Source organism: Vicugna pacos, unplaced genomic scaffold (assembly GCF_048564905.1).
Source record: "Vicugna pacos unplaced genomic scaffold, VicPac4 scaffold_19, whole genome shotgun sequence".
NCBI classification, from domain to species: Eukaryota; Metazoa; Chordata; class Mammalia; order Artiodactyla; family Camelidae; genus Vicugna; species Vicugna pacos.
The window spans coordinates 39362735-39387962 of record NW_027328740.1 but is presented as its reverse complement, the minus strand read 5'-3'; the positions used below and the strand labels follow the sequence as shown (position 1 = coordinate 39387962).

The window sequence follows — 25228 nt, the reverse complement described above, 5'->3', positions numbered from 1 at the left end:
TCCCAGAGCAACAGGAAACCTAGCTCCCCGTGGGGGCAACGGGAGTGATACCCGTAGCTGTTCTGCAGAAGCATCGGATGGAGGGCTGGATCAGGGAGGTAAAACTTCAGCTGCGGGTCTTGAAGGGTTACAGAAGGGTACAGAGGCAGGTTTGCTGCCTCCTTCGGGGTGCCCCAGAGGTAAATCTTTTTCTCTCCATCTCCGCTATGACCCTCCCCTCTCCAGAGTCCTCCCTTCTCTCTGCTCCTCCTGTCCATCTGTCTCCCCCCACTGTTACCCTCCTCTCCACCCGCTCTCATCTTCTCCCTCCCTCGCTGTCCCACCTTCTCTCACAGAACCAAGAGCACATTGCTGGCCCTCCTGCGCATGCGCAGTCGGTGCTATCTGGTCTGCTGGTTGGAAGCTCCATCTCCAAGCCAGGGATCTGCCCAAAGGCTTCTCAGCTGTGTCACCCGGAAGGCCTTTGTCTCCTGCCTGGGGCCGGGGACTCTGGCTGTGGAACTGCAAGTTGGGGGGCCCCCGGGAAAGGGGTCAGGAGGCTGCGGGAGGGCGGTCCGCCTGTCACAGCCCCCCAGGGCGCCTGTTAGCCTGTGTTCAGCTGAATTGCTCAGGCCAGACCACTTTGCCCGCGCCACCTGCCCCGGCGCCTCGGTCACACCTGTCCAGGGCCAGGTGTGCCCCTGCCGTCTCTCACCCAGCCGGGCTCCCCTCAGTCCGCGGCTGGCGTCCCCTTCCCCTCTCCCACCCGCGAGTCCTCTCCTCCCGGGCTGCCTCTCCTCGGCCGCCGGCCCGTCCCCGCCCCTGGGCCGGCTGTGTCCCGGGCGGGCAGTGTCTGCGGACATGGACTGGGGCGGGCGGCTGGGGCTGGGGCTTGGGCTGGCCTCCGAGCGGGGCTGCAGACAGCGTTTCCACCGCCTCTGCTTTCCCTTTCCCGCTCCCCGAGGACCAGATCAGCGGCGTGGGCGCTGCTCCCTGGGCTGAGAGCCTCAGGCTGTGACGCCCAGCTTCTCCAGTTGGAGTCCAGAAAAGGGAGTGTCAGTGCTGAGCGAGCTTCGGTCTCTTCCCTTAGTGTTTCTGCCCCAGGTAAGTACCTTGAACACTTTCAGATGTTATGATGGCGGTGCTTGTTGATGTCACGTGTTTTTATATTGCGAGGGTTTACAGTGTTGAAAGCAAGGCTTGGTTCATTTAAAAATGAGCTGAAGGCATGAGGCTGTGACATCCTCCTTCCTTCCCTCTCCCAGGGTGAAACGTGAGACCGTAGATCTTAAAAAGATAGTTACAGTCTCTAACTAGCCCAGCCCAGCTAGTGTGTTTTAACAGGAACAGCACCACCAGAGGCATTGGAGACCCAGGGACATTGCAGTCCTAAAGAGCTCCTGGCACAGTTTGTTTTGTTTTGGTTTTTTGTTTTTCTTAAATTGTGAGGCAGACTAGTGGTATAAACAGAAAAATAATTGTCAGGAAATATTTTTTCATATAACAGCGTTATTGTGATATAGTTCACACACCATGAAGTCCATCCATTTAAATGGTACAATTCAGCAGCTTTTACCATATTCACATTTGTGCAACCATTATTATTCCAGAACGTTTTCATCACTTCAGAAAGACCAGTGGACATGAATGACCTATCCACCCCTCCCCAGTGGTGTTTCTAAAGAAGTTTCTTGGCTATTCCTGACCATAAACTAACTTGTTATATTCCATGAAAAATCTGGTAGGAATTCTAATCAGAATTGCAATGAATCTGCCTATGAAAACAGGAAGAATTAATGTCTTTATGGAATAAAATTCTTCTACCCATGAATATATCTGGGACCCTATCTTTTCATTTGTCCAGAGCCTGGCCCATGGGAAGTCCTCGCTATTTGTTGGGCTTGTGAATGATGAGATTCTATACATTGTTAGTTGCAACTGTAGCCTTCACAGAAAAGAAAAGTAACCTCAGTGAAGCCAAGTGTCTCGTTGAGGGTCAGAAAGAGTGACAGCCACTGCTGGAATGATCCAGCGGAGTTGGTGCTTGCAACCAGAATTCTCCACCACCTACAGCTAAGGGGAATAGAGTGTTCTTTTATTTTTTCTTAATGGAGTTGCTTTTATTTTTACTTATTATATAAAATTATTTTTTTGAAGTGTAGTCAATTTACAATGTTAGTTTCAGGTGTACAGCAGAGATTCAGTTATAAACATATGCATATGTATATACATTTGTTTTAGAGTGTTTTTAGTGAAACTCATTACAAGAAATTGAATATAGTTCCCTGTGCAATATAGTAGGTCCTTGTCATTTATTTTATATTTATTAATGTGTATCCATTAATCCTCCCTTTCCTGCCTGCTAACCACAGTTTGCTTTCTATGTCCATGAGTCGATTTCTAGCAGCACCGCTTTTGCTAGTAATATATGCTGGTTAACAGTTTTCAGTTTCAGTAATTCCATCTTATCTGTGGGCACTTTTCTTCTGGTGGCCTTTATGTGGTTTGCACACGTGGTAATAGAGATCTGTATTTGGGAGAACTCCAGGCCTCATGTAGTCCCTGGTACAGAGCGTCCACTGAGTTGATGCTTGAACTGGGGAAAAAGCATAGTAAATGTTGGAATTTCCACTATGGTTGAGAATTCCAGGTTTCTATAACCTGTTTAGCCCACCTTAATATTTGGTGCACCCATACTGGGTAATTTGGTGGAAATTCATGGTATGGTGGTGTAGAGACAGGACTTTGTATGCTTCTTCTCTTTCCTATTTCTAACACTCATTCTCCTGGGCCTCCCAGATTCTCCTCCAGAAGTGCCCAGTGCTGGCTTGGTGCTGCAATGTGGCTATATTTGTTAATAAGGCCCTTTCCTCATCTCTTCTGAGACTCTGTTTCTTTCTCTGCACAATGAGGGCTTAGACTAGATAAGTGCTTTTCAGTTTCTTTTAAAGCCATGTTTCCTTTGAGAAAAAGAAAATGCAAATCTCTTCTCTCAAACCAACTCTTTAGATTTTGATAATTCCTCCAAGGGGTGACATAGCTCTTTGTGGAAAATTGATGTGATTGTGATTCCAGGTGGCACAGAAAAGACTCTTCAGAGATTTATTGCAGGGAGAGGGCAGGAAAGGGGCAGTATGTCACACTTTCTAGTTTGAGCACTGGAGCAGGGGCTTCGATTTAAATACGGTGTCTGACATGGCCTCTTTCTAATCTTGTACAATGAGATAAAGTTCTCTACCTCTGTTTCTTGATGTGTCAAGTTGGGGTGATAATTTTTTAGAGCTTTTTTGAAACATTATACACATAAGCCATTTGTGTCTTGATAGAAAAAAGACCTGCTAGGGATCCAGGGATTTGTTTAAAAAAAATAATCTTGTCCATAGCACTCTGTCGGTGTGTATTTTGAAGTTCCTGGAGGGTGAGGGTTGAGTCTAAAGTCCATCGTGGGACAGGTGGCCCATGGTTCTCTGTGCCCCTGAATGCCCCCTCCTCCCCAGTCCTCTTCCTCAGTCCAGGATGAAGTTCCCTAGTAGATTTACACAGAGATCTTGTGGAAATGGCTTTTCATTTTATTGTTTCACCAAGAAGGGCTGCCATCATGTTCTCTGTGGTCAGGTTTTGAAGGGCTGCAATCATGATATCTGGTCAGGTGAAGGCTATGCAATTGGGAGTTTCTATTTAATAAAAAAAATTACAAATAGAAAATTAGAACAAGGGTGGTGACAGGGGCTCTTGGTAGTGGGCACCATTAGCTTTCTTAGCTTCAGGTGCAGTGGCCTATTGCCACGAGGACCCATCCTTGTGCTCTGAAGTTGAAGGGACCAGTGGGTTCAGTGGGAATGTTAACCGAGTGTATCTCATGGGCTGGGCATTGTCCTATTTGTACTGTGTGTTCATTTTTTGAGACAGTGAGCTCACTTAACCTCAATAACCTCTTTAAAAAATTATACTTTTTATTTGAGATGTAATGTAGATTCCCATGTGATTCTAAGAGATTATATGAAAAGGGCCTATGGACACTTTGCCCAGTTTTCCTTAATGGTTCCATCTTGCAATGTTGGGGTACAATTCATTACTGACTCAGTAACAATTTGAGGTTTGTGTTATTGCCCTCATTTCTATTCACGATTAAACTGGGGCTTCGAGAAGCACACAGGGTTAGTGTAGAGTCGGGTGGAACGTGGGCCTGGGATTTCCAGGTATTACCATTATGATGGTCTGTGGCAGGGAGCAGCATTCACTTTGTTTGTTTATTCATTCATTCAACAAACATTTATTGAGTAACCTCTGTGGGTCAGATGCTTTCTTAGGGTTATCTGATTCTTCAGCAGTACTGAGAATCAGGTAATGTTTGTTTTTTAATCTGAGAAAATTAACTCTGAGAGGTTATAATCCCCCCAAAAGGAAATATAGCTCATAAAGGAGAGATAGTAAATTTGTACAGTCCCTCCTTTTTATGAAGGTGGTACCCTAGGCATTTTACATTTGCAAACTTGTGTAATCCAGATATATTCTTGTAAGTCAAGGAGTTTTTTTTAATTGAAGTTTATTCAAGTTTACAATGATGTGTCAATTGAAGGTGTTTTTTGAATTTTTAATTAAAAAATTTTTTTGAGAAGGATAATTAGGTTTATTTATTTGTTTAATTTTTTAAAATGAGGTTCTGGGCTTTGACCCCAGGATCTCGTACATGTTAAGCTTGTGCTCTATCACTGAACTGTACCTTCCTCCCCAAAGAGAGTTTTCTTATCCATTATTCTGCAGCTTAGGAGTTCAAATAATTTGGATAGAAATCCAGATCTTTTGATCTTTATATTTCTTTATATTCTGCTGAAGGGGGTTGGGGAAAGCAGTTCCTTTGTTCATTTATTTATTCAGCATTTTTGAGCAGTGATTTTCCATCAGGGCCTTGCTAGGTGCTTGGAAACAGAAAACAAGAAATGACCCTACACTGCAGGGGCAGGAAGCCTGGACCAAAAGCTGGGTAATGTGATCCGAGCTACGGTAGCTATGTGCAGACTCTGAGGACAAACTCTACCCCCGGATTTGCTTTGGCTTCCCTTGCCTTGTGACTGGTACACACCAGGTCACCGCAACCCAGATGGGCCCACAGCCCACAGCACAGTATGTACCTCGATCTCCTCTCCCCTCTCAGCAGGGCCTGCAACATCAGCATCCCTGACTACGTGCAGTGTGCTGAGGACTATGAGACTCTTCCCGTGGTGTTCCAACCCGTGGGGATCATCTCAGAGGAGAATTTCTTTTGCATCTATAAGCGAATCTCCTCGGTGAGCCAGACCAGCCCGTGCGGCTCCCAGTGGGCACTCTGTATCCACTACAGGCACCACTATGCGCCCGAGAATGGGTGGAGCGACTTCCAGACCCACTGCAAGGTCGTGGGCCTTGTCACCATTACTGACTGCCTCTCGGCCAAGGGCTTCGAGAAGCTCCACATGCAGAGGAGCTGAATGACACCACGCTTAATGACTCTCAGCTCTTTGTCTTTGTGTTGCATGGGGAGGTAGCCGAGCAGTCGCTCACCAACGTGGCCTTCAATCTACGAGGACTGCAGGGTGGTGGAGAAGAGGATCGAGGACTTCACAGAGTCACTCCTCATCTTGCCCAAGTCCAAGTAGCTGGATGGGGCCCCCGACATATCTGGGAACAAGATCACCCTCCTCTGCATCCCGTTTGAGAAGGAGGACGTCATGGGACTGAAGACAGACAGCAGGTAAGTTTCCCTGGAGACCAGTCCACCCTGGCTGTGTGCCAGGTTTCTTCCCTACATCCAGAAAGTGATCAGTAAAGAAGAAGACTGTCTTGTAGCCAAGGGGGGAGGGAGGGACAGCCCGCCGGTTTACAGACATTTAAAAGTGAATCTGCCTTTGTTTCAGAGAGATCCTTTTAGGGTTAGTGTGGACACTTACTCCCGCTTTTCAGCCAGGACCACTGGTGGGACCCCTGGAGTTGCTGTCCAATATACTAGCCACAGTCACTGATGCTAGGAGCACTGGGGAGGAGGCTGGTCTGTGTTGAGATGTGCTGTAGGTCAAATGCACATCAGACGCTGAGGCTTGTCTAGTAAAAGAATATTAACTATCATGTTACTTCCTATATTGATTACATGTCAAAATGTTAGTATTTTAAATACAGTAGATTAAGTAAGATCTGTTCTTAAAATCTGTTTCTAGTATTTGTTTTTTGTTTGTTGGTTTGTTTCTTTGTTTACCGTTTTAAATGTGGCAACTGGGAAACTTTCTTTACATGGCTCTCATTTCATTTTTGTTGGGAAGCCTGTCCTGAGACAGTGTCAACCCTTTGTTTATAGATGAGATGCTGAATCCCGAGAGGCAGAATGAGGCGCTGGTTGAGCTGGGGCTGGAGCCAGTGTCTCCTGCCCCCCAGGCCCAGCACCTGTTAGGCTCAGGCCCTCTCTTCCTGCCCGACAGCCACCATGCCAGGTTTGGATATCAGAAACACTGCCAGGGACTTCCGAATTAACTCCTAATGCAGGGAAAGGCGTATCACGGAGTATGGTAGAGAACAGAGAAATGCTCATTCTCACTTTGTCACTGTGATTAAGTCAACGGCCCCACTTTGCCTTGGAAGTGCAGACGAGCTCTTCTGGGCTTCCCACCTTCTGCTCTGTTTCCCCGTGTATCTATCGTGCTGTCCCTCATGCAGAAGAGGGTGAGATGCCTTTGCCGAGAGGTGGTCCCCCTTTGCTGGGGAGAGTGAGAGAAGCTGTGTCCCCCCAGCCTACGGCCTCGGTCCTTGAGTCTGGAGATCGCTCATGGCGGTCCCACAGGTGACGGTCGGAGGACCTGGTACATGCTGCCGGGCCCGCTGTGGAGGCGGTGCTCTGTGATTCTTGAACTTAACTAAGATCAGATTCTACTTTCTGGTTGTTGGTAAGTTGGAGAAGATGCCAGATAATTGATAAAAAGAATGTCGAGACCAGCCCTGTGAGTGATAGGCAGAGGGGACCCGAGTCCCACCTGCGTGAGGTGCCTATTGGGCTCTGGATGAATTTTCTGTTCCTCCCGAACATACCTCTATGGCTTAAGGAAGGGGCAAGTCATTTCGTGTCCATGATCTGTGCTTGTCCTCACAGGGCCCTGTGATCTACATGCCCGCACTCCCCTTCTTCTCCTTGGAGATGAGGTGTCAGGTTTAGGAACCTGGGCACTGCTGAGAGCATAGCTGCCAGCACCATGGTACACCAAGGCTGGCTCCGTTCACCTCACCTGTCACCACCTGCTGAGTCCCAAGGCGTCAGTCAAGGTAGGTGCATCGGTGCAACATAAGCAGGGACCACCTTCTCCCCCTGGACAGACTGGTGGGTGAGCAGTCGAAGCCCGGAGCCCTTCCCCAGCCCCCAGGCCAGTGCCTCCTCTTTTGTCATAGGAGGCACTGGTGACATTTTTGCTCAGCAACTGCTTCGCTCTGAGTCTAAAAACACACCAGAGAATGTCAGCTTGATTTTGACTTTTGAAGTCTGCCCTTGGGATTTGGCGGAGTACCTGGATATGTGCTTAGCCCATAGTGGAAGACACTGTCACCATTGTTTACCCAGAACCTCGTGTACCACGCATGGCTCCAGGCATCAAATACAGCAGCGCATTAAACCTCCCTCCTTGTGGGTCTTTCTGTTCTGGTACCATAAGGGCTCAGCCAGCATCTTAATGTCAGTGAGTTAACGCGACCAGTGAGCTCGGGTCAAGCACATTCTCTTCCAGTCATTTTATTCCATTGTTGCTTTTTCTATTCCACAGTCATTAATTTATAAAGCAATGCTTTGGTTCAGGAGAAGAGCCTAATTCTCTCCTGCTACTCGTGGTGGAAGTGAGCCTGAAATGTGACCACAATTTGTAGCTCAAAAGCTGCCTAGATGCATGTAGGTGGAGTTTTGGTTAGGGGCGCTGACCACACTGGGGTCCCCCGGCAGCGCCGCTCCCCTCAGGCCCCTGCCTCCCCTGGAGCAGGAGGTGAGGGTGGGTCTCACCGTCCCCGCGTCCCTGGCCTCACACACTCTCGTAAATTCATGTACATGCTGTAAAAATCATTTTTCTTCTTGTGTGTTTTTAATTATCTCTTGTTCCTCTTCTCCTTTTTCTTCATTCATTTTTCTCTTGTACTGCCCAGTGAGCATGATGTTGCTTCTGAAAATGTGGGCTGTGCACACGCTGCATTGGGAATAGCCAGATCGCCCTCCGTGCTGTCTCCATCGCTTTAAAAAGCAAAAACTTAACAGATGCCTTGATCCGTGTATTATCCTAGTCATCTTTTTAATTTCTAATTTTTTGGAATATTTGCTTTGTTAGCACATCACCCACTGGTGTTTGATACCTGTTAAAATCCTTGCTTTTAGGGACATGTTTGGTCCTCCTTATATTTGGTGACAAATGCGCCCTTATTAAACTTGTTTGATTGTTTTGAAGAAGTGAGATGCGAATTGATTAAGGCGGCTGCTGAGGGATTCTTTTCATGGAGAATTTAAACTTGTAAGGTCAAACTCTGCAGCATTTTGCTCGATTCCTGCTTTTACACAAACGTGCTCGGCACGCGGTTCCTGGCTGTCGCTGTGTGACGTGCGTGACGGCGCTTCCTGGCCGGCGGTCACTGATGAGGAAGTGGCAGGCTCGGGATGGAACAGCTGCAGGGGACGCTGTTGGAGGAAGCAGTCAGTTTTTTTTTCCTTTGCATTCAACTTCCCCGTGCCATTTACCTTACTTTGCCTTCATAAAGGGGCAGAAGTGGGTCTAAAATCCATGCCACTCTTTTGTTCCCTTTATGAGGCTGGCTTTTCTGAGTATCAGGACAACATGACCTTCTCCTAAGTACCTGGCTCACCTGGATCTTTTGGACACAGGGACTGCAAAAAGGGCCGTAGCTTCCTCTCTGCTCCAGCCAGTGGGCATTCACAGCTGGGTCTGTGGTTTGCCTCAGCAGCCGTGCAGACCTCCCTGCCCCGGCCTTTACTTTTAACCCATGTTGGCAGTAAAGAGCTGAATCCGTGTCTGTTGCAGTTGGCGTCCACCACTGACGGCTTCTTTTAGTTTGTGGTAGTCAGTCTCCAACACCCCAGTCAACCGTGAAGGAAGATGCTTTGGCCGACCTAGTACCTTGGATTCTCACCCCCACCATGGTTCTTCTCACCTGGTGGAAGGGTTTGGCCACCACCATCATGCTGACCATGAGACATTGTTGCTCCTTTCATGCTCTGGTCCAAATGTGGACACTTCATTTTTCACTGAATTTGTCTCGCTTGGGTCAGGACAGATTATCTGAATGAGTCCATCACATTCTGGGTGGGGAACAGAACAGAAGTAAGTGTCGCAAGTAGATGGAGTCTATGCTGTCCAGGTTGGCAAATGCAGACTGGTATCTGTGATGGCCGGGCTGTACTACCCTGGACACAGGCACTTCCCGTGGCTCCCGAGAGCCCAGGGGTCGGAGTGAGAACAGTCTTGCCTAAGTTCCTGCATCCTCACCTGCTCACTGGCAAATGTGTCTGCTAATTAGGAGCTCCCCCGGACCTCGGGCCCTTCAAAGCTCAGACCACGTGAGAACTTTTCCTGGGCCTCCTTTATGAGAATCCAGTGCCTTCTGAGGTGACCCGTGCCAGGAGATGCCTCCCCCTCCAGGGAGTAACCTACGGAGGACTGTGACTCACTGCACCATGCTGTGAGCTTGTGGGGTTCCGGCCATGGTCCCTGCAGAACTAGACTTGAGATGGGCTTAGTGAAGGAAATTACATGACAGATTCCAGGGCAGGGCCGGGGGGAGGGAACAGGGGAAATTGAATGTGACCTCAAACACATAGATGGGTACTGGGGCTGTTACTAAAATGGGGAGTCTGGGAGGTACATGCCAGGAATCAAATTCCAGAGTAAATGGTGGACATGAGGCATTTTTAAGGTGCCATTTGTCATCCAAGTTAGGACTTCAAAGAGACACTGGTGTCTATGAGACTGGGGCTCAGGTGAAGGAGCCGGACTAGAGACACACTTTGGGGGTCGTCATTCTTAGCTGGTGTTCACAGCCTTGCATGTGAATTAGATCATCTCGAGAGGTGCAGAATTAGGCTGTGGGGGGCAGGGCTGTGCCTGGTTTGGAGGAAAGCCCAGACCATGCAGCTTTGGTGTGTCAGTCAGCGGCGTTTGCGATTTTTCGACTAATGGCGTTTATCCTTAATGGGCCGGGCGGTGGGCAGGGCCAGCCAGGAAGAAATCTGAAGGGAGGGTCGTGGCTGTGTGTGTGTCTTGGGAAGGTGCAGAGGCTGCAGGGTCCGGGAGGGTAGACTTCTTAGAAGCTGGATTTGGAGTGGGGACAATGTAGTCACACTCACCTGTGAGGGAGGGAGGGAGGCCTATGGAGTCCCACCCTACCGGACTTGCTTTCCCATGAACAGAAGGCAATCATACAAAGTATCTGAGGTGAGAAGGGATGGGCGCTGTGAGGGGAGCCAACCTGGAGAATGGTGCTTGGAAAGTTCTCGAATACTCTCCCTGCAAAATAGAGTAAAAAATACCCAGACCCTTAAGAACATTGATAGTGTCTTGGGAGGAGGCAGTTGTTTTTCTTGGCTCCTAAGGGTAAAGCATGTATCCGGGGATACACAGAAGATACGGGCAGTCTGTACCGGGGGCTTGATCCTTACCGGGGGAACAGTGTAAGTTCAAAGGGGGAGAAGGGCAGCGGAAGGCAACTAGCCAGGCCCCGTGTCAGGTACCAGTCGGCCGCCCTACTTGCGTGTTGCATTCACATCCATGCCTCCCAGGTGGCGGTGGCAGCCCCCTTTTGCGGATTGGGAAGCCTTCTCAGAAGGGTTCAGAAATTTGTCCATTTAGTGGCTAGTAAGTGCTGTAGCCGAATTCAAGCATGGCCTTGTCAGACTTCAAGAGCATGTACTCTCTATTAATTCCGGTACCTCCCTGTTGAACCTGGAATGGTGAAGTGGGTCAGTTTTGGAGCCTTTCAGAAAAAGTATGATTTAAGTGCCTCAGGACTGTTTCACAAAGCTCAGTGTTCTCTGTTGGTTCGGAAGCACCGCAGTGCTTTTCTCCCCACAGATGTTAGGTTAGGTCTTACTCCTAGGTCGATGACGTGGTTGCAAATGACCTACAGGTGCAAAACCACACTTAGCAGCTTCTGAAGGGAAACTCTCCAGTTCTCCCTTGATTGGCTTTATTCCACGGGCTGTAGCTGTGCTGCAGCATAAGCCTGAGCTTTACTTATGGAGTGAGGGTTTAATATCCAAATTTAGCATAAAACGATCAGATGAAGAAAATCGACATGACAATTTATTTTTGGGTTTCATTAGTCAAGATATACTATCAGTTAATGGCCCATATAGCAAATGAAATTGAGTACAGGACATTGCATTTCTTCCTTTCTATTTAGTGTTCTCTTACAGCATAAGGCTGCCTGCTTTGGAACATCAGCTCCGCCACCACGGCACCTATCAGTGTGTTGGTGTGATTGCATTTACACAGTGCATGTAATCTGGGCTTCCTCAGCCTCAAAAACTCCAGTGCATAATCACGGGCTGTAGCCATCTCTTAGTCTCGCAAATACTTCTAAAATTATATGATGCCAGAAAAGAAAGAAGAGAGAGAGATTGTCTTTATCAAAGTTCCTTTCAATTCTAACTGCAAACTGTTTTTGAGCAGCTCTGGTTTCCTTTGGATATGAATGTATACATTTCTTTGCATGAAACCTTGGTTCTGGACTAGAACACCAAGTTCTTGCTGTCCACAAGCCACAAAAATATTAGCCAAATTGCACACGTGTGAAATAGTTTATATTTTTTCTGAGAAATTGTCCTTGAATTTGGGACTTGCGCTGTGATTTTTGCTTTTTGCTTCCCCCAGCCCTCTTGCAATCTCTCACTCCTTCCCACGTGGCCCCCAAGATTTCGTGGTCTCAAAGGAGGGGGCAACTACCCAGTTGGTCACCATGTACTGCTGCTGTAGACGGAGCCCAGCCAAGACCTAAAGGACATTATCAGAGAGGACTTCCTGGAAGAAATGTGCTCTACATTCAGTTGTGATGACAGAGTAAGAATCAGCCAGGAGAAGGAGTCAAGAATGTGGCTCAGGTCGCAGGTGCAGCCCGGGCAGGCGCTTGGAGGCTTTTGGCGTGGGGACCTGGGGAGAGTGCCCTGTGTGGTCCAGAGTGGAGGGTTCCCCTGCTGGGGAGGACACTGGAGAGAGTCTGGGGTGGAGGGCTTTGGAAGAGGTTGGGTTTTACTAGAACTGACACAGTATACAGTGAAGGGTGTCATCAGAAAGTGACCCTCAGGAAAGGTACTTCTGGTTTTGCTTCTGATATTCTACAGACAGAAGGGTCGGGACGGGCGAGAGTAGCTATGTCTGTCACTTTGAGACTCACCCCGTCATTTATTTATTCATAACACACGCACTTCTCTGAGTCTAGGGGAGAGAGGATGTAGCCACATTAGTAAGCAAAATGTATTTGCTTCTTGAGAGCTTAGCATTGTCAGAAGTTTACTTAAGCCTATAATATTCTAGGAACAGAGGAACAAATTGTGGATTTTGGAGGGAGGGAAGGCTTCCTTGGGAAACAGTCAAAATGAGCCTGGAGGCAAGTGGGAAGTAGGAGCAGGTCAGGGGGCCCCTGAGGTCACTGGGGACCTGGGTACTGAGGTGAGGCTGGGCGAGCAAGGTCTGGAGTGGGGATAGAATTCCACCAGGGAGCCTCTGAATGGTTTGAAGTGGGGTGATGTAATCAAATTTGTGATTTGGGAAGGCTGCCTTGGCTTTGTGTGTGTGTGTAGCGGGGAAGAGGTGGAGGGTGCCACCAACTGGGGGATCATTAGAAGACCATTCACAGGCTCGGAGAAGGGCGTCGGGGCTGCTTGGGGACGTCAGGGGCAGTGTGGATGCCGGATTTCCTTATGGGGGGCCTTGTTAGCGGGGCCGCCCTAGAGGAACCTTGTGGCTGCAAGAAAACTGATGGAGGCCGCCAGCTGGACTTCCCTCTTCTCTCTTTCCCTGCCTTGTTTGATGATCTTAGCTCAGCCAACATTTGGAACTGATAATTTCCATTTGGAAATTTGGAAGAGCTAATTTCCAGGGTAGCCCAGGATGCTGTTGAGCTCGTTCGAGTGAGATCTGATAGGATCTAAGTTTGTGTTCAGTTCTGGATGTTCACTTAGCTAGAAACGTCCTGTCATTTTGATTTCCAAAGGGGTTTTTATTCTTGATAAAGATTGCTTGGTGAGAGGAAATTTAATACAGCTGTTGTCTTTTTCAAAAAAAATCATATCTTTTAAGAAATTTAATATTCAAAAGAATAGGAATATATAAAATTGTTTAAGTAAGTTTTTGGTGTAGTTTCTTTGCTTTCTGAGCTACTGTGGAGTTAGAGCCTTTGCATTACTTAATAGCACATCCTTGTCAGTATTTAAAGAGCTGTCAGTGAGCCCCCCAGGCCTCACCTCTCAAAGAATCGTTAAAGTTTGCTCTGAAATAGTGAGATCATAAAGGTCTTGTTTGCAGAAATCAAACAGTTTGTTTAAAATCCGCAGCATAGCCCCATTTATAAAATAATAGTAAGTTCAAAATTAAGAAAGTGGAGGATAATTGACTTTTTTTAAACCTGAAGCATAAACTTTCTTGTGCTAATTTTGCAACTGGAAATTTTGAAAAGAAAAATCCTACTGCAATATCATCTACGTGAAATACATATATGAGTTTCACGTTTGAATAGTAAATGCGCAGTGGTTTTCGAAGTCAGGAGCATTCCAGCTCAGATACTGGCAGTGATGGTTGCTGGTTTTCAATGGAAGAGCCTTAATTTTCCTTCTTACCTTTTTTTTTTTTGTACTGAGAGGGTTGAGTACTGCTTTGCCAGCATGATTTTGGGGCAATTTGAGGGCAGATGTCGTGTATCAGCAGTGAGATATTTCCATGCATTTTATTTTCCGGACATCACCAGGGCACATATGGGGTTTGTGCCTGCATGCTGGAATGCTGCAAGACTCCCTGATCCATCACCGTTATATCCTGGAGCTGCTCTGGTTAGTGAATGATTTTCTGTGGCTTGGAGGTAATGCGGTCTGATGGAGATGTTCAGATGTGCAGTAAATTGCTATTACTTGAAATAAGAGTAACCTAGAAACATTGCTCTAACAATACAGGATGAGGGAGGAGAATTGGTTGAGCTGCTTGCAGTGAGGAGTCTTCTCAGGTGACTCCCACACCATGATTCCTGCCAATATCCGCCCCAGCCCTGCACGGTAGTCCTGCCGAAGCAAGCATGCACTTTGCTCAGAAACGCAGTGAATTTCCTTGTGCCTCTGTTGGTTGGCTTTTTTTTTGAAAGCACATTTTGCCCTTTGCTTAAATGCCATCCCTGCTAGTCACCACTTACACTCATTCTTCTGAACCTCGTCCATACATAGCTGTTGAATGGATGAACAGAATGTAGTATCTCCATGTAGTGGAACATTATTCACACATAAGAGTGAATAAAAATGAAAAAAAAAGAGGAAAATGAAAAGGGCCACCTGTTTTGGAAAGTCCACCCTGACTGTTCAACCCACCCTTTTCCCTTTGAAACCCAATCACTTATGCTCCACTCTACTCTTTTTGATAGTACTTACCACCTTCTAATAATCTTTAACGTTTTCCAAAAAAAAAAAGAGAGAGAGACGCTGATACCACTTCAAAGTTGACAAGCCTTGATAACAGCACATTAAGTGAAAGGAACCAGACACAAACGGCCACATACTGTTGAATTCAGTGATCTGAAATGCCCGGAATAGGCACATGCAGAGGCAGAGAGCAGGTGATGGTTGCAAGGGGCTTGGTGGAGGGGGATTAGGAAGTGTCTGCTAGTGAAAGGGGGATTCTTTTGGGGTGATGAAGTGTTCTGGAAATAGATGGTGGTGAGGGCTGCACAACCGTGAGTGTGCAGAAGACTGCTGAGCGCTGTGTCTGGTTGTGCCTGTTGTAGGGCGGCTTTAATTTGTTCTCATCCTGCCATGTCAAGAGTCATCTTGTGCTGTGGCCGTTCTACTCCTGTGAGTGGTGAGGGCCAGAGACTTTGTAGAATCATGTTTCATTTTTCCCCCTTGCTGAGTGTAGGCAAAAAAGATTTAAGTCTGAGGAAGTGCTCCATCTGCAGAAATGTCTTTTAGTTTTGCATGGTGTAAAAATCTTGACAGCTTTTAATCGTTGAGGCCAGTGTGTGTGGGGAAATAGCCCGTGAATCCTGGGTGAGACCGGGAAGAGCCACGCTTCCCTCCCGGACACGGGTGGGGATTTCACCCCCGTTCAGACAGTGAAGGGCCCAGACCCATGAGCGGAGTTGACAGTCGTGAATATTTACGTGTATCCGCTGCTTCATCTTGGATATTAATTTCTAGCTGAGTCATTTTGTGGCGGCAGCCTCATCCTACATCAGGAATTTATAGCATCTGCTCTTTGAGGTGAAGACCTGACAGACTTGATTATTTAACAGTCTCCCTTGAATTGATATCTCAGGTTCCTTTGTCAAAAGCAAAACAGCAGAAATACAGACGTCCTTCAATGCCAATGTGACCTGGAACGGGTTTAGTCTCTGTGCCTCAGTGGCCTTGTATGCGGGTGGGGAAGATGATAACAGTGCTTCCCTTAGAGGGAGTGGTGAGGGGAGAGTGAGAAACGCAAATGGAGGACTTACATGAGATGCTCATGTATGACCGAATTTAGTGCTCTCAGCCTGGTGAGGCCTCAGGGGCAGAGATGTCAGAACAGAGCAGTCCTAGCCGGAGCTCGATCCGCATTGGCAGCTTTTATGATCAGTATCACCACTGTGGGTTATCAGGTAGTTTTAAGACTTGATAATATGAATTCATGAATAATGTTAGAAGACTAGACATCTCAGATCCAGGTTACATAGTTCTCAAGATTTCTTCTGAGAAATGGATTGTTTCTTCCCAATCTAAAATCTGAGATGAGTCTCTAAAAATTCTGTAATCCTCCATCTTTTTGCTTTAATTCTCCATTTCTTAAAAAACGTAGTTTTTAAATGGAGTTAATGGGGACTGATCTGAGGGCCTCATGCATGCTAAGCACATACTCTCCAAAATGAGGTATAATCTCCCCCGTAATTTTTTTTAAACTTTATTTTCTTAGTATTCAGAGGTTAGAGGCCTCTAATTCTTTTTCTGGGGACTTGTCATGAACCTGTAAATCTATAATTAATGGACAAAACTTGTTTTATTAAAAAAATCAATAGAATATTCTGCAATCCATCCAAAAAGAAATGCTCATTGACATAAAATGTTTCTCCTTTAAGGTGATTTCTCCTTTTTGGCCTAGCTTAATTTACTAACAGCCATCCTCATCATCATAATGACCAAACTCGCTCTGAGTGGACACCTACCTAAGTCTAAAATGCTTTCCTCGTGTTTTACTTCCTAGCAGGTATTTGACGGTAGGTATCAGTGTCTCCTTTTTTGCAGCTGAGGGATTGAGAGATGGAGCAGTTTGTCCCGAATCACGCGCAGCTGGCAGTGGCTAGCTCGGTGCTGGAATCCAGGCTGCACACTATGCATTCTCAACTGCTCCTCTAATCAGCCTCCCATTAAGTGGTTACCCTTATTCCTGTGGCTCCATAAATGGCCGATTTTAGTTATCTTAGCCAGATGAGGACTTCAAAGGAGAGACACCATTGAGAATGTGAGACAGAGTGGCATAAATTAAAATTGTACATTTTCACAAATGTTTAGTTCTCAGGTAATTATATAAAAAGTTAATTATTTTTTTTTTAGTGCTCTGTAAGCACTAAAAACCCAACATTAAAAATACTTATAGTGAAAAAGAGAAGAGGGCTTTGAAAGTCCAACCAGTGCTAAGGATGTTAATTGTTTTTCTCTAGTGGCCCTTATTGACAGAAATACTTACAAAGACTGAGTTGCTTTATGTAGTCTTAATATGGAAGAAAAGATTGTCAGTGAATATTGTAAGTAAAATCTTTACTCTTCTCTTTCCTGTTGATGAAAATGTAAATTGTTTTCATGGCTTAAGTACATTTCCTCATTTGTGAAATTTGAGTAATATCTTTTAAATTGTCTGACTGTGAGAGTTAGGAGCCTTGTATACAAAGAACCTAAGAGGTGATTAATAAAAGTTTGCTGTCACAATGACAGATATTTTAGAAGGATCAACTCTGAATACTAAAGAGTTTTCCTTATTTCTGATGCATATTCAATATGTATATATGATATATTTGAATATGGTTTAAAGTAACAAGGATTCAGTTTTTTTTAGTGTAGTATGAAGTTTTAATGAAATCTGTATCATTCTAGTGAGACAGGGACTAGTTAAATTACCTTAATCAGATGACCTTGAAGATTAATTACACTGAATATGTATTGTTACAACTGAGAAATTATGTTGCCGTGTAACCATCCACTCAGACATTTAAATTCGTGGGATTCTGACCAGATCCATTAAGTTTAGTAAAATCCACATTGATCATTTTTAGGGAATAAGCTTCTCTCTTTTGCGATTAAATTTTGATTTTATTTCCTGCACTCTTAACAGGTTTAAAATATCAAAATATTGATTTGACATGTCACTTTTCTAATAGAGAGAATAAAGCTCATGCTGTTTTATTATGCAAATAAATGTTTCTGTATGTCAATAAACTTGTATGATATCCTGGCTCTTTCAGAAGTGTTTTGCAAAATACTTAGATAACCTACTGTTGGAAAAATACAAACGTGACTTATGAATATAGTGCCTAGTACAGTGCTTTTGCTACAGTGCAAGACATGAGGCCTAGGAGAGCTTTGCTGCCGATTGCCAGGAGGACAGATCCCATGTCTCAGTTTCCCCTCCTGTAAAATGAAGTGGCTGGACTGGATTCTTTCCTTTTCTAAGATGAGTTTCCATGAGCCTATGTCTTTTGTTTATATTCAGGAGTATTAGCAATATCAGATTAAATACTGAATACCCCTCCCTTCCCCGGAAGCAAAGTGCAGTATGTGCTACATAAGCTTTTAGTTATCTGATTCTCGTTTCTGATCCTACAGGCAATTTTTTTGTTGCATCTTTCCCGGCAACCTGGAAGGTCTTTTTAGCCATAGGTGGCGCTGTTGCACTTTCTTACAGTCTTGATTTTCCTGTTTGTAAAAGAAGGCTTAAACAACGTTATTTTATTTTGATTTCTTTGCTTAATGTTTCAGAATAGCCCAATGTCCATTATGTCTGTCTACCTGGAAAAATTATTCTGCTTATATCTTAGTTTTATTCTGTCATGTCACTGTGAACATTTCAGACTTGCTTTGCAAACAATGGCAAAATTCGTCTTGTCTTCCAGTGTTAGAAACCAGTGAGCTGGGATTTTATAAAGCAGCTAGAAGCGGCCTCTGGAGCACGTTAAAGCTGAAAAGTGTACTGAGTTCCCTGAGTATTGACTCCGCCCCTGTGTGTTAATTGGTGGTAGGAGATTTGGTGCATTTACGAAGGGGTGTAGTTTTTGACTTGGGTTTGCGTGCACGCGCTGCCACTGAGCCACGTGAGCCTGAGTCAGTTCATTTTGAGATTTTCCCTCATCTGTGAGATGGGGACATTCATATCTGCTTTGTAGAATTGTGAGAATTAGAAATTTTGTAAAGTGTTTACCACAGTTGGTATGTCAAGAGGGCTCAAAAACTTTAGCTGCTGTTTTGTGTGAAGCCATCATTTGAGAGTCTTTGGCAATTACTAAGAAACAGGAAAATAAGAAAAGCTGGTTTTATGATGAGAGATATTTGAGGAGGTTCCATAGTTCCTATACCCATAATTAAGCATCAGCATAGTAAGAAATGTTACACAGTCGTCCTGAACCAACGTTAAGCCACAGAATTATTTGTTACTTCATATATGTTGGGGCCTAAGGAGATCCAATACTTATACACATGTTCTCTCCAGCAGCCAACTGAGAGATGACACAAAAAAGTAGGCATGCTATAAATGTCTTCTTTGTTACTGATGAAGCCACATTCTCCATGAACTTCAGGGCTGTGGGAAATGCATGTCATGACACTGTGTCCCAGAATTAGAGACTCACGCTGTCCCAGATATCTCTGGGCCACAGCGAGCCTTTCCTTGAGAGGACCTGCCCCTTCATGCACAGGGCTTTACTGCCATGGAACTGAGCATCCCGGGTGCTTCCCAATGGTAACAAACACTGGAGGGAAAGGAAGGGTTTCAAATGCTCTGCTTGTCTTCCCAGACTCACACCTCACTCTGTTACTGTGATGAAGGCTAGCTGTGGGCCAGGGGCCAGGGGTGTGAAGGGAGAAGCACTCTCCATAGCCCAGAGGAGTGGTTAGGAGGCATCCCCTCACACGGTTTTAACAGGTGGTGAGATAGAAGAAAAAGGTGCTCCCCAAGAGTTTATAAAAGTAGAAATAAGGATTTTCTTTGTGACTTAGACTAACCAGGAAACACATAAATGATTAGAAGTGAGACTGGTAAATCACTTTGATATTAATTTAACATTTGTTGAGCACCAAAAGTGTGCCACATTCTTTTCTGAGAGTTTTACAGAAATGAATCCTTCAATCTTCTCAACGAGCGAGTAAGGAAGATTTGATTGTTGTCCCAGGTTTACAATGTGAAAATTGAGGCATACAGAGGGTAAGTAAGTTGGCCAAAGTCACAGAACTAGTAAGTGGCAGAGCTGGTATTCAAACCCTGGCTGTCTTGTTTTGAGGCTACCAGAGATGGGCTTTGGGTGTTTAGCGTTATCTGTATCCCTGAATCTATGTACCCCTGTGCATAAGTTAGCCCAGAAAGGACAGGGAAAGGAGAGTTACACAGGTGCTCATAGTCGTATCTTGGCCACTGTCCACGGAAAGTGCACTGTGATTAGCGTTAATTGTTTTCCAGGCAGTATATCAGTTCTTATAACAGAAATCTAGTCCATTGAGTTAATCTAGAATCCCTTCCTGCTCTGCTTCTGTCCATGTTTGCCATGTGACTGCCTGCCCGTGATTGGGCGGTGGAGGAGAAAATGTACTCATGGTTGAACTCTGATATTTCAGTCTGGTTCATAGTTTCACATCTTCTGTTACATTAGTAATTTAAGTTTCTGGTTTTCTTTCATCAGTGTGTGATGAGTTTGGTTAATGTGAAATCAGTCCATTGGAGCCCAGGGGTGCTGACGGTATAATTTCTGAGAACGTGTGTCACTTCAACTCGAGCAGACCTGGCTGGAGGATTTTCACCAACCGCACTGATTTCCCCCAACAGCGGGGTCCTCTCCCACCCCCGGATGTGAGGCTGGGTGCTCTCTGAGTAAGCCAGTCAGAGGCCAAGTCCACCAATCAGAAAATGATGAAGTACCTAGAAGTGGGTTTAATAGAAGAAAAGGGCTTCCAGGTTGTCTGATGGGATGTTCGAGTCCGTTTGGTGAAAAGCTGTCCACTGTCTGTGGTTGAGCTGCTTCTTTGCTGTTGAAAACTCTCGATTAGATGAAGGGATTTTAAAAAGCAGAAAGGAGTGATTTCAGGTCTTACGTCCACACAGGTGAGAAGTGCTGGATGACCGCCTGTGTGAGGCATAGACAGAGTCTTACAAACTTCATAAAATAACTTTAAAAGCTCTTCTATCTGAGTGCACTTCATATGGGGTCCAGTTCATCACTTGTGATGCTGAGAGGGCAAATAATTGATGATGGCAGAAAGGACACGGAGGCATCAAAAAGGTCTCAGTCATTTTCCCTTTTTAAAGGATGCGGCAGAGTGTAATATATTTGAGCTGGTTTTCCACTGAACAATTTTTAGTGTTTTCTGGGGCCCCCCAGTGCCCCAAACTTCCGTGCAGCTGGGTGTCCCCTCAGTGCAGCTCTGTCAGCGCTTGCCCTGGGCTGACGCGGCGTCACGGGGAGCAGGACGGTCAGCGTCCCCGGCTCCTCCGAGCTCCATCTCCTCATCCGCGGAGCCGGGTTCCTCATCCGTGTCTACTTAGTAGGGTTGCTGAGAATCACACGTGATGGTGGTCAGGTGTGATATGTGGTTGTCTCTGTGATTGGCATATAGTCAATATTTGATACAAACACTTTTTTTGTATAATTGTAGCCCATAGATTGCAGTGGTTTTTAGTCTGCATTTTTTTATAACTTTATTATTTTTAAATATGCACTTATTTTTATTTATTTTTTGGAGGTAATGCAGAATGAAGCCAGGATATTGTGCATGCTAAGCAGGTGTTTTACAACTGAGTAATACACACCCTCCTTGTCTGCACTTGAAAATAACTATTGCAATAAACAAAATAGCTCTTAAACACCATCAAGGTACCTAGTCTCGGTATAGACAATTGAACATGTATGCTATTTTAATAAGAATAATTGTTGTTGAGAAATAATTTCTGAATCTGTTAATGTGCTTAAAAACGATCATAGGTAGTGATAAACACGAATCTTTGATCCAGTAATTCTTAGGGTCTGTTTTGCCATCAAGGGAAATTACATTCTACAGAGAAGGCTAGTTGGGTCTCTTTGGTATTTGGATGGTTTAGCAGATGATCAAGTCTTTCAAAAGCTGACAGTTTTGTATTTTAAACTAACTAAAAAGTTATCTTCTAGAAGTTGTAAGTACTAAGCTTGTGAAGTGCCCAGTAATCCAGGGGTAAGTGTCTGTGTCTGTGTGAACGTTTGTGTGTGTGATTTCAGGAAGGTAGAAATAAGTTCCATATAGGCTTCGGATACCTTTCTCCTCCAGTTCAAGGTTTAGGCATATATATACACAAATAAATTGATATTGTTTGTCATTTGGCATATTATTGGGAATAAGAGCTTCTCATACTTGTTTCAGAATGTTTGGGGAGAATGAGCTTAGAAAATGGGAGGAGAAAGAGTCAAGGAGGCACTACACACTTTGTGCAGGATATGAGAAACAGTAGCTTTTCATTTCTCTTTTCTTCTAAAGCAAATTGGTACTGAATTGTAACCTAGTATTACACAGAATTGCTTTTCTGATCAGATACAAGTGCCTCAGATTTTTCAAGGCAACATGAATGATGAAATGTGTTTTAGCAGTTATCTTTAAAAGTAGTTTTATTTTTCAAGTAAAAGGCTATTGCCTGTTCTTTCTTCCAGCAGCACAAGAAATTCTCATTGATCTATGTACATGATCTATGTGCTTAGTTTCTATGGCTTTTTTTTTAAGGGCTTGTTTCATTGTGGTTTGAATGAATGTTTAAAATTTCTGGATTTTGACCTTTAGAACATGCTGATTTATCAGAACTGTTAAAAACCTGATTGTTATTTGGTCCTTGTTTGTTGGGGCAACCTATTGATTTCTTTTGTCTGTTATAGAGGGAAATTCTTCCTGTAGCCTGCAGATCATTAAGTGAATGGTTAGCAGTGTGCCTTTAATATTATTTGAATGCATTGAGCATGTTTGTCCAGTGAATTTTGAATTGACTCATTATAATGACTTTGCTTTGGTTCTGTGACTTTTGCTCTTCTCCACAAGAATTTGAATTCTCTGTTGTATTTTGTATACGTGTTCTTAACAAGGGAAGAAATTTTGCATTTTTTACAGAGGTGGGTTTTCCTACCCCTCTGAATGCCTTCTTTAATTTATACAATAAATGTCTGTTATTGCAGTGCATAATTATTTCATAAACTACTTTTTGGCATAATCAGAAGCAATGACAAAGAATTATAATAAAAAATATGAAAACCTTCCTTCCTTTGAAGAATAGAAATCAGGTGGTCAGGCTCCCGCATGCATGCTTTGTGCCTGACACACTTACTCTCATGTCATTGTGTATCATGATTCGGAGATGGGGTTGCTTCAGGTTTATAGATTTTTGTTTTAACATTTGTGTTTAATTATTTCTCCAAGCTAATGTTTCCTGTTGGGTTTGTGGAAAGAGTAGAAGGGAAAAAAATTCTTTGTTATGTTTTCAGGAGGCCTGAGTTGATGAGAAAAGATTTGAGGGTGGGCTGAGGAAGAGAGTGACACTTCCTCTCCTCCCGGCTGAAATTGATAAACAAAGAAATCAGTTACGTTTATCGGAATTTGACTAATAGGAGTTAGCGAGCCCAAGCTGGCTAGATTTGCCCAATGGGAATTACTGAATTCACCTGCAGAATTAGGTGCTTTACTAAGTAGAAACAGCTTAGAGCAATCAGAAAAATCAGTAATATGATGAGATATAATGGGATTATAATAACTTTTATTTCTGAAACTTTTCTTCGGTAAGTTGTGTAGAGCTACTATTAAGTTTCAAGCACCAGGAGTTAAGAGTGTCGGTGGTTATGTAGGATCGTTATTCACGGATGTGTCTAGTCCCTGCTAGAGTGGCTGCAGCTGGCAGAAAAAGACTGACAGCCAGGATTTGTCATCCTAGGCTGTCCTCCATAATGGTTCCATGTGAGAGCCCATGATTGCGTTAACAAATTGTAACACACCCCAGCCGCCTGTGAACTTTAAGAAGAGAAAAGTATGCTTAGAAACTGCTTAGTAAGCAAGTACATGTGCATCCTCACTGCAGTCTCCTTGCCTTAAAAAGCAGAGACAATGCTTTGCTTGAATAGCTGAGGTTTTAGATAGCACTCTGCTGGTTGCAAAGCAAGGACCGAGGCCCTCAGCTATAAACGCTGGGCTTGTGTGCTGTTAGAAAGTCAATTATCCCCAAAACAAGGACCTGGCTGGTCTGGTGGTCTGCTTTGTAATTCACATATCTAAAAATGTATCTTGTTCCCTTCACCCCATTACTTCCTTAAAATTAAACTAATCCTTTGTACTCATTGTGTATTCTACAATCTCTGCCTCACCCTGTCTTTCCCGAAGTTCCTCCTTACTATCACACAACTGCTAATGAATTTTCCTTTGATTATACACAATAAATATGGGAGCATTTGAGAGTCTCTTGGAGTTGACTCCCTACTCCCTCTCGATTTCTTGACTTTTTCCACAGAGTCTTGAATTATCATTCCATATCGGTAAGACTTCTGCCAGCCAGAACCCACAGTTCCAGGTGAGAACGATGCAGGCTTTATCTCTCCTACCAGATGAAGACAGAGAAGAGAATTGAGATCTGTTCCCTCGTGGTCCCTTCCTGCCCCAGGGCCACTGCAGTTCACCTTCAGCCTTCTGGCCTCTGCTCAGAGGGCCTCTGTCCCAGGACTGACTGCAGCCTTTTCTTCCCTTTTCAACATTTCCTGTGCCTTTCAGAAGTTGGTCTCTTCTCTGTAATACAACGCTGGCAGATTTGATGGTGGTCAGCGTGCTGATGGGCAGTCCTTTGGGGACTCGCAGGAGCCATGCTGATTTTCCTGAGTCTTTCAATCGGGGTTACAGAAGAGTCTAGCACCAGAGGAAGCCCATTCACGTGAGGTCAACAGAGAATTTCATCAGTTTCATTTTATTTTTAAATTTTCAGTGGAGAAATTATTTGTAGCAAACTGTTCCAGATTTTCGGCCGCCTGCTTTCCTCACCACGATTTCCTTGATGGCTCTGGTGCTTGTTTTAAGAACCAAGTTTCTTCTCTGTACTTTTGTAGCTGCTGGGCTTGCCTAATACTTGATCTGCATTTGAAGCAGAATGTTTCTTCGTAATGTCAAACTGATTTTCGTATTTCTGAATATTTCATGTACACTCAGCTACTGTTTCAAGTGAAATGCTCTTGTCCAACTCCGGTTAGCTCACATTTGCTGATCTCCTGCTATCATGCTGAGGACAGTTTCTTCTTCCTCTAACAAAAGTTAGCAATTTGCATTTACTAGGGAAGGTACTGGCCAGAGGTGCTTTTTTTCTTAACAGTTTTAATACAATTCACCCATTAAAATGTACAGCGGTTTTTACTGTATGCCCAGAATTGTGTATCGCAGTCAATCTTAGAATATTTTCATCCCCCAACAGGAAGCCCCATATGCATAAGCAGTCATTCCCATCTTCCCATCCTCCCCCAGCCCCAAGGAGCCACTCTTCTCTCTCTGTGGGTTTGCCTGAGCTGGACATTTCATGTAAATCGAGTCACTTCTTGTAAGTGGAGCCGTCTATTGTGACTGACTTCTTTCACACTGAGTAGCGTTTTCAATGTTTGTCCAGGTTGTGGCCTGGGTCAGTGCTCTGTGCTTCGCTATTGCTGAATAGTATTCCACTGTATGGCTGGGCCCCACTGTTTACCCATTCATCACGTGATAGGCATTTGGGTTGTTGCTGCTTTTTGGCTGTGATGAGTAGTGTTGCCGTTAACATTCCTTTAGGAGTTTTTATGTGGACAT

At 44.7% G+C, this 25228-nt stretch overlaps 1 protein-coding gene across 1 annotated transcript in view; it reads left to right on the top strand.

The window, feature by feature from the left end:
- The window catches only part of LOC140693409 (trafficking protein particle complex subunit 9-like), a 112625-nt gene that overhangs the window by 51893 nt on the left and 35504 nt on the right, over positions 1–25228 (top strand). The window contains exons 1-5 of the mRNA XM_072957288.1: positions 892–1083; positions 4885–4963; positions 5135–5372; positions 5505–5710; positions 7094–7263. Of these exons, the coding sequence (XP_072813389.1) occupies positions 4920–4963; positions 5135–5372; positions 5505–5615 (393 nt within the window). The 5' untranslated portion in view covers positions 892–1083; positions 4885–4919 and the 3' untranslated portion in view covers positions 5616–5710; positions 7094–7263. Of the gene's footprint in view, positions 1084–4884; positions 4964–5134; positions 5373–5504; positions 5711–7093; positions 7264–25228 lie in introns of the transcript that reaches the window.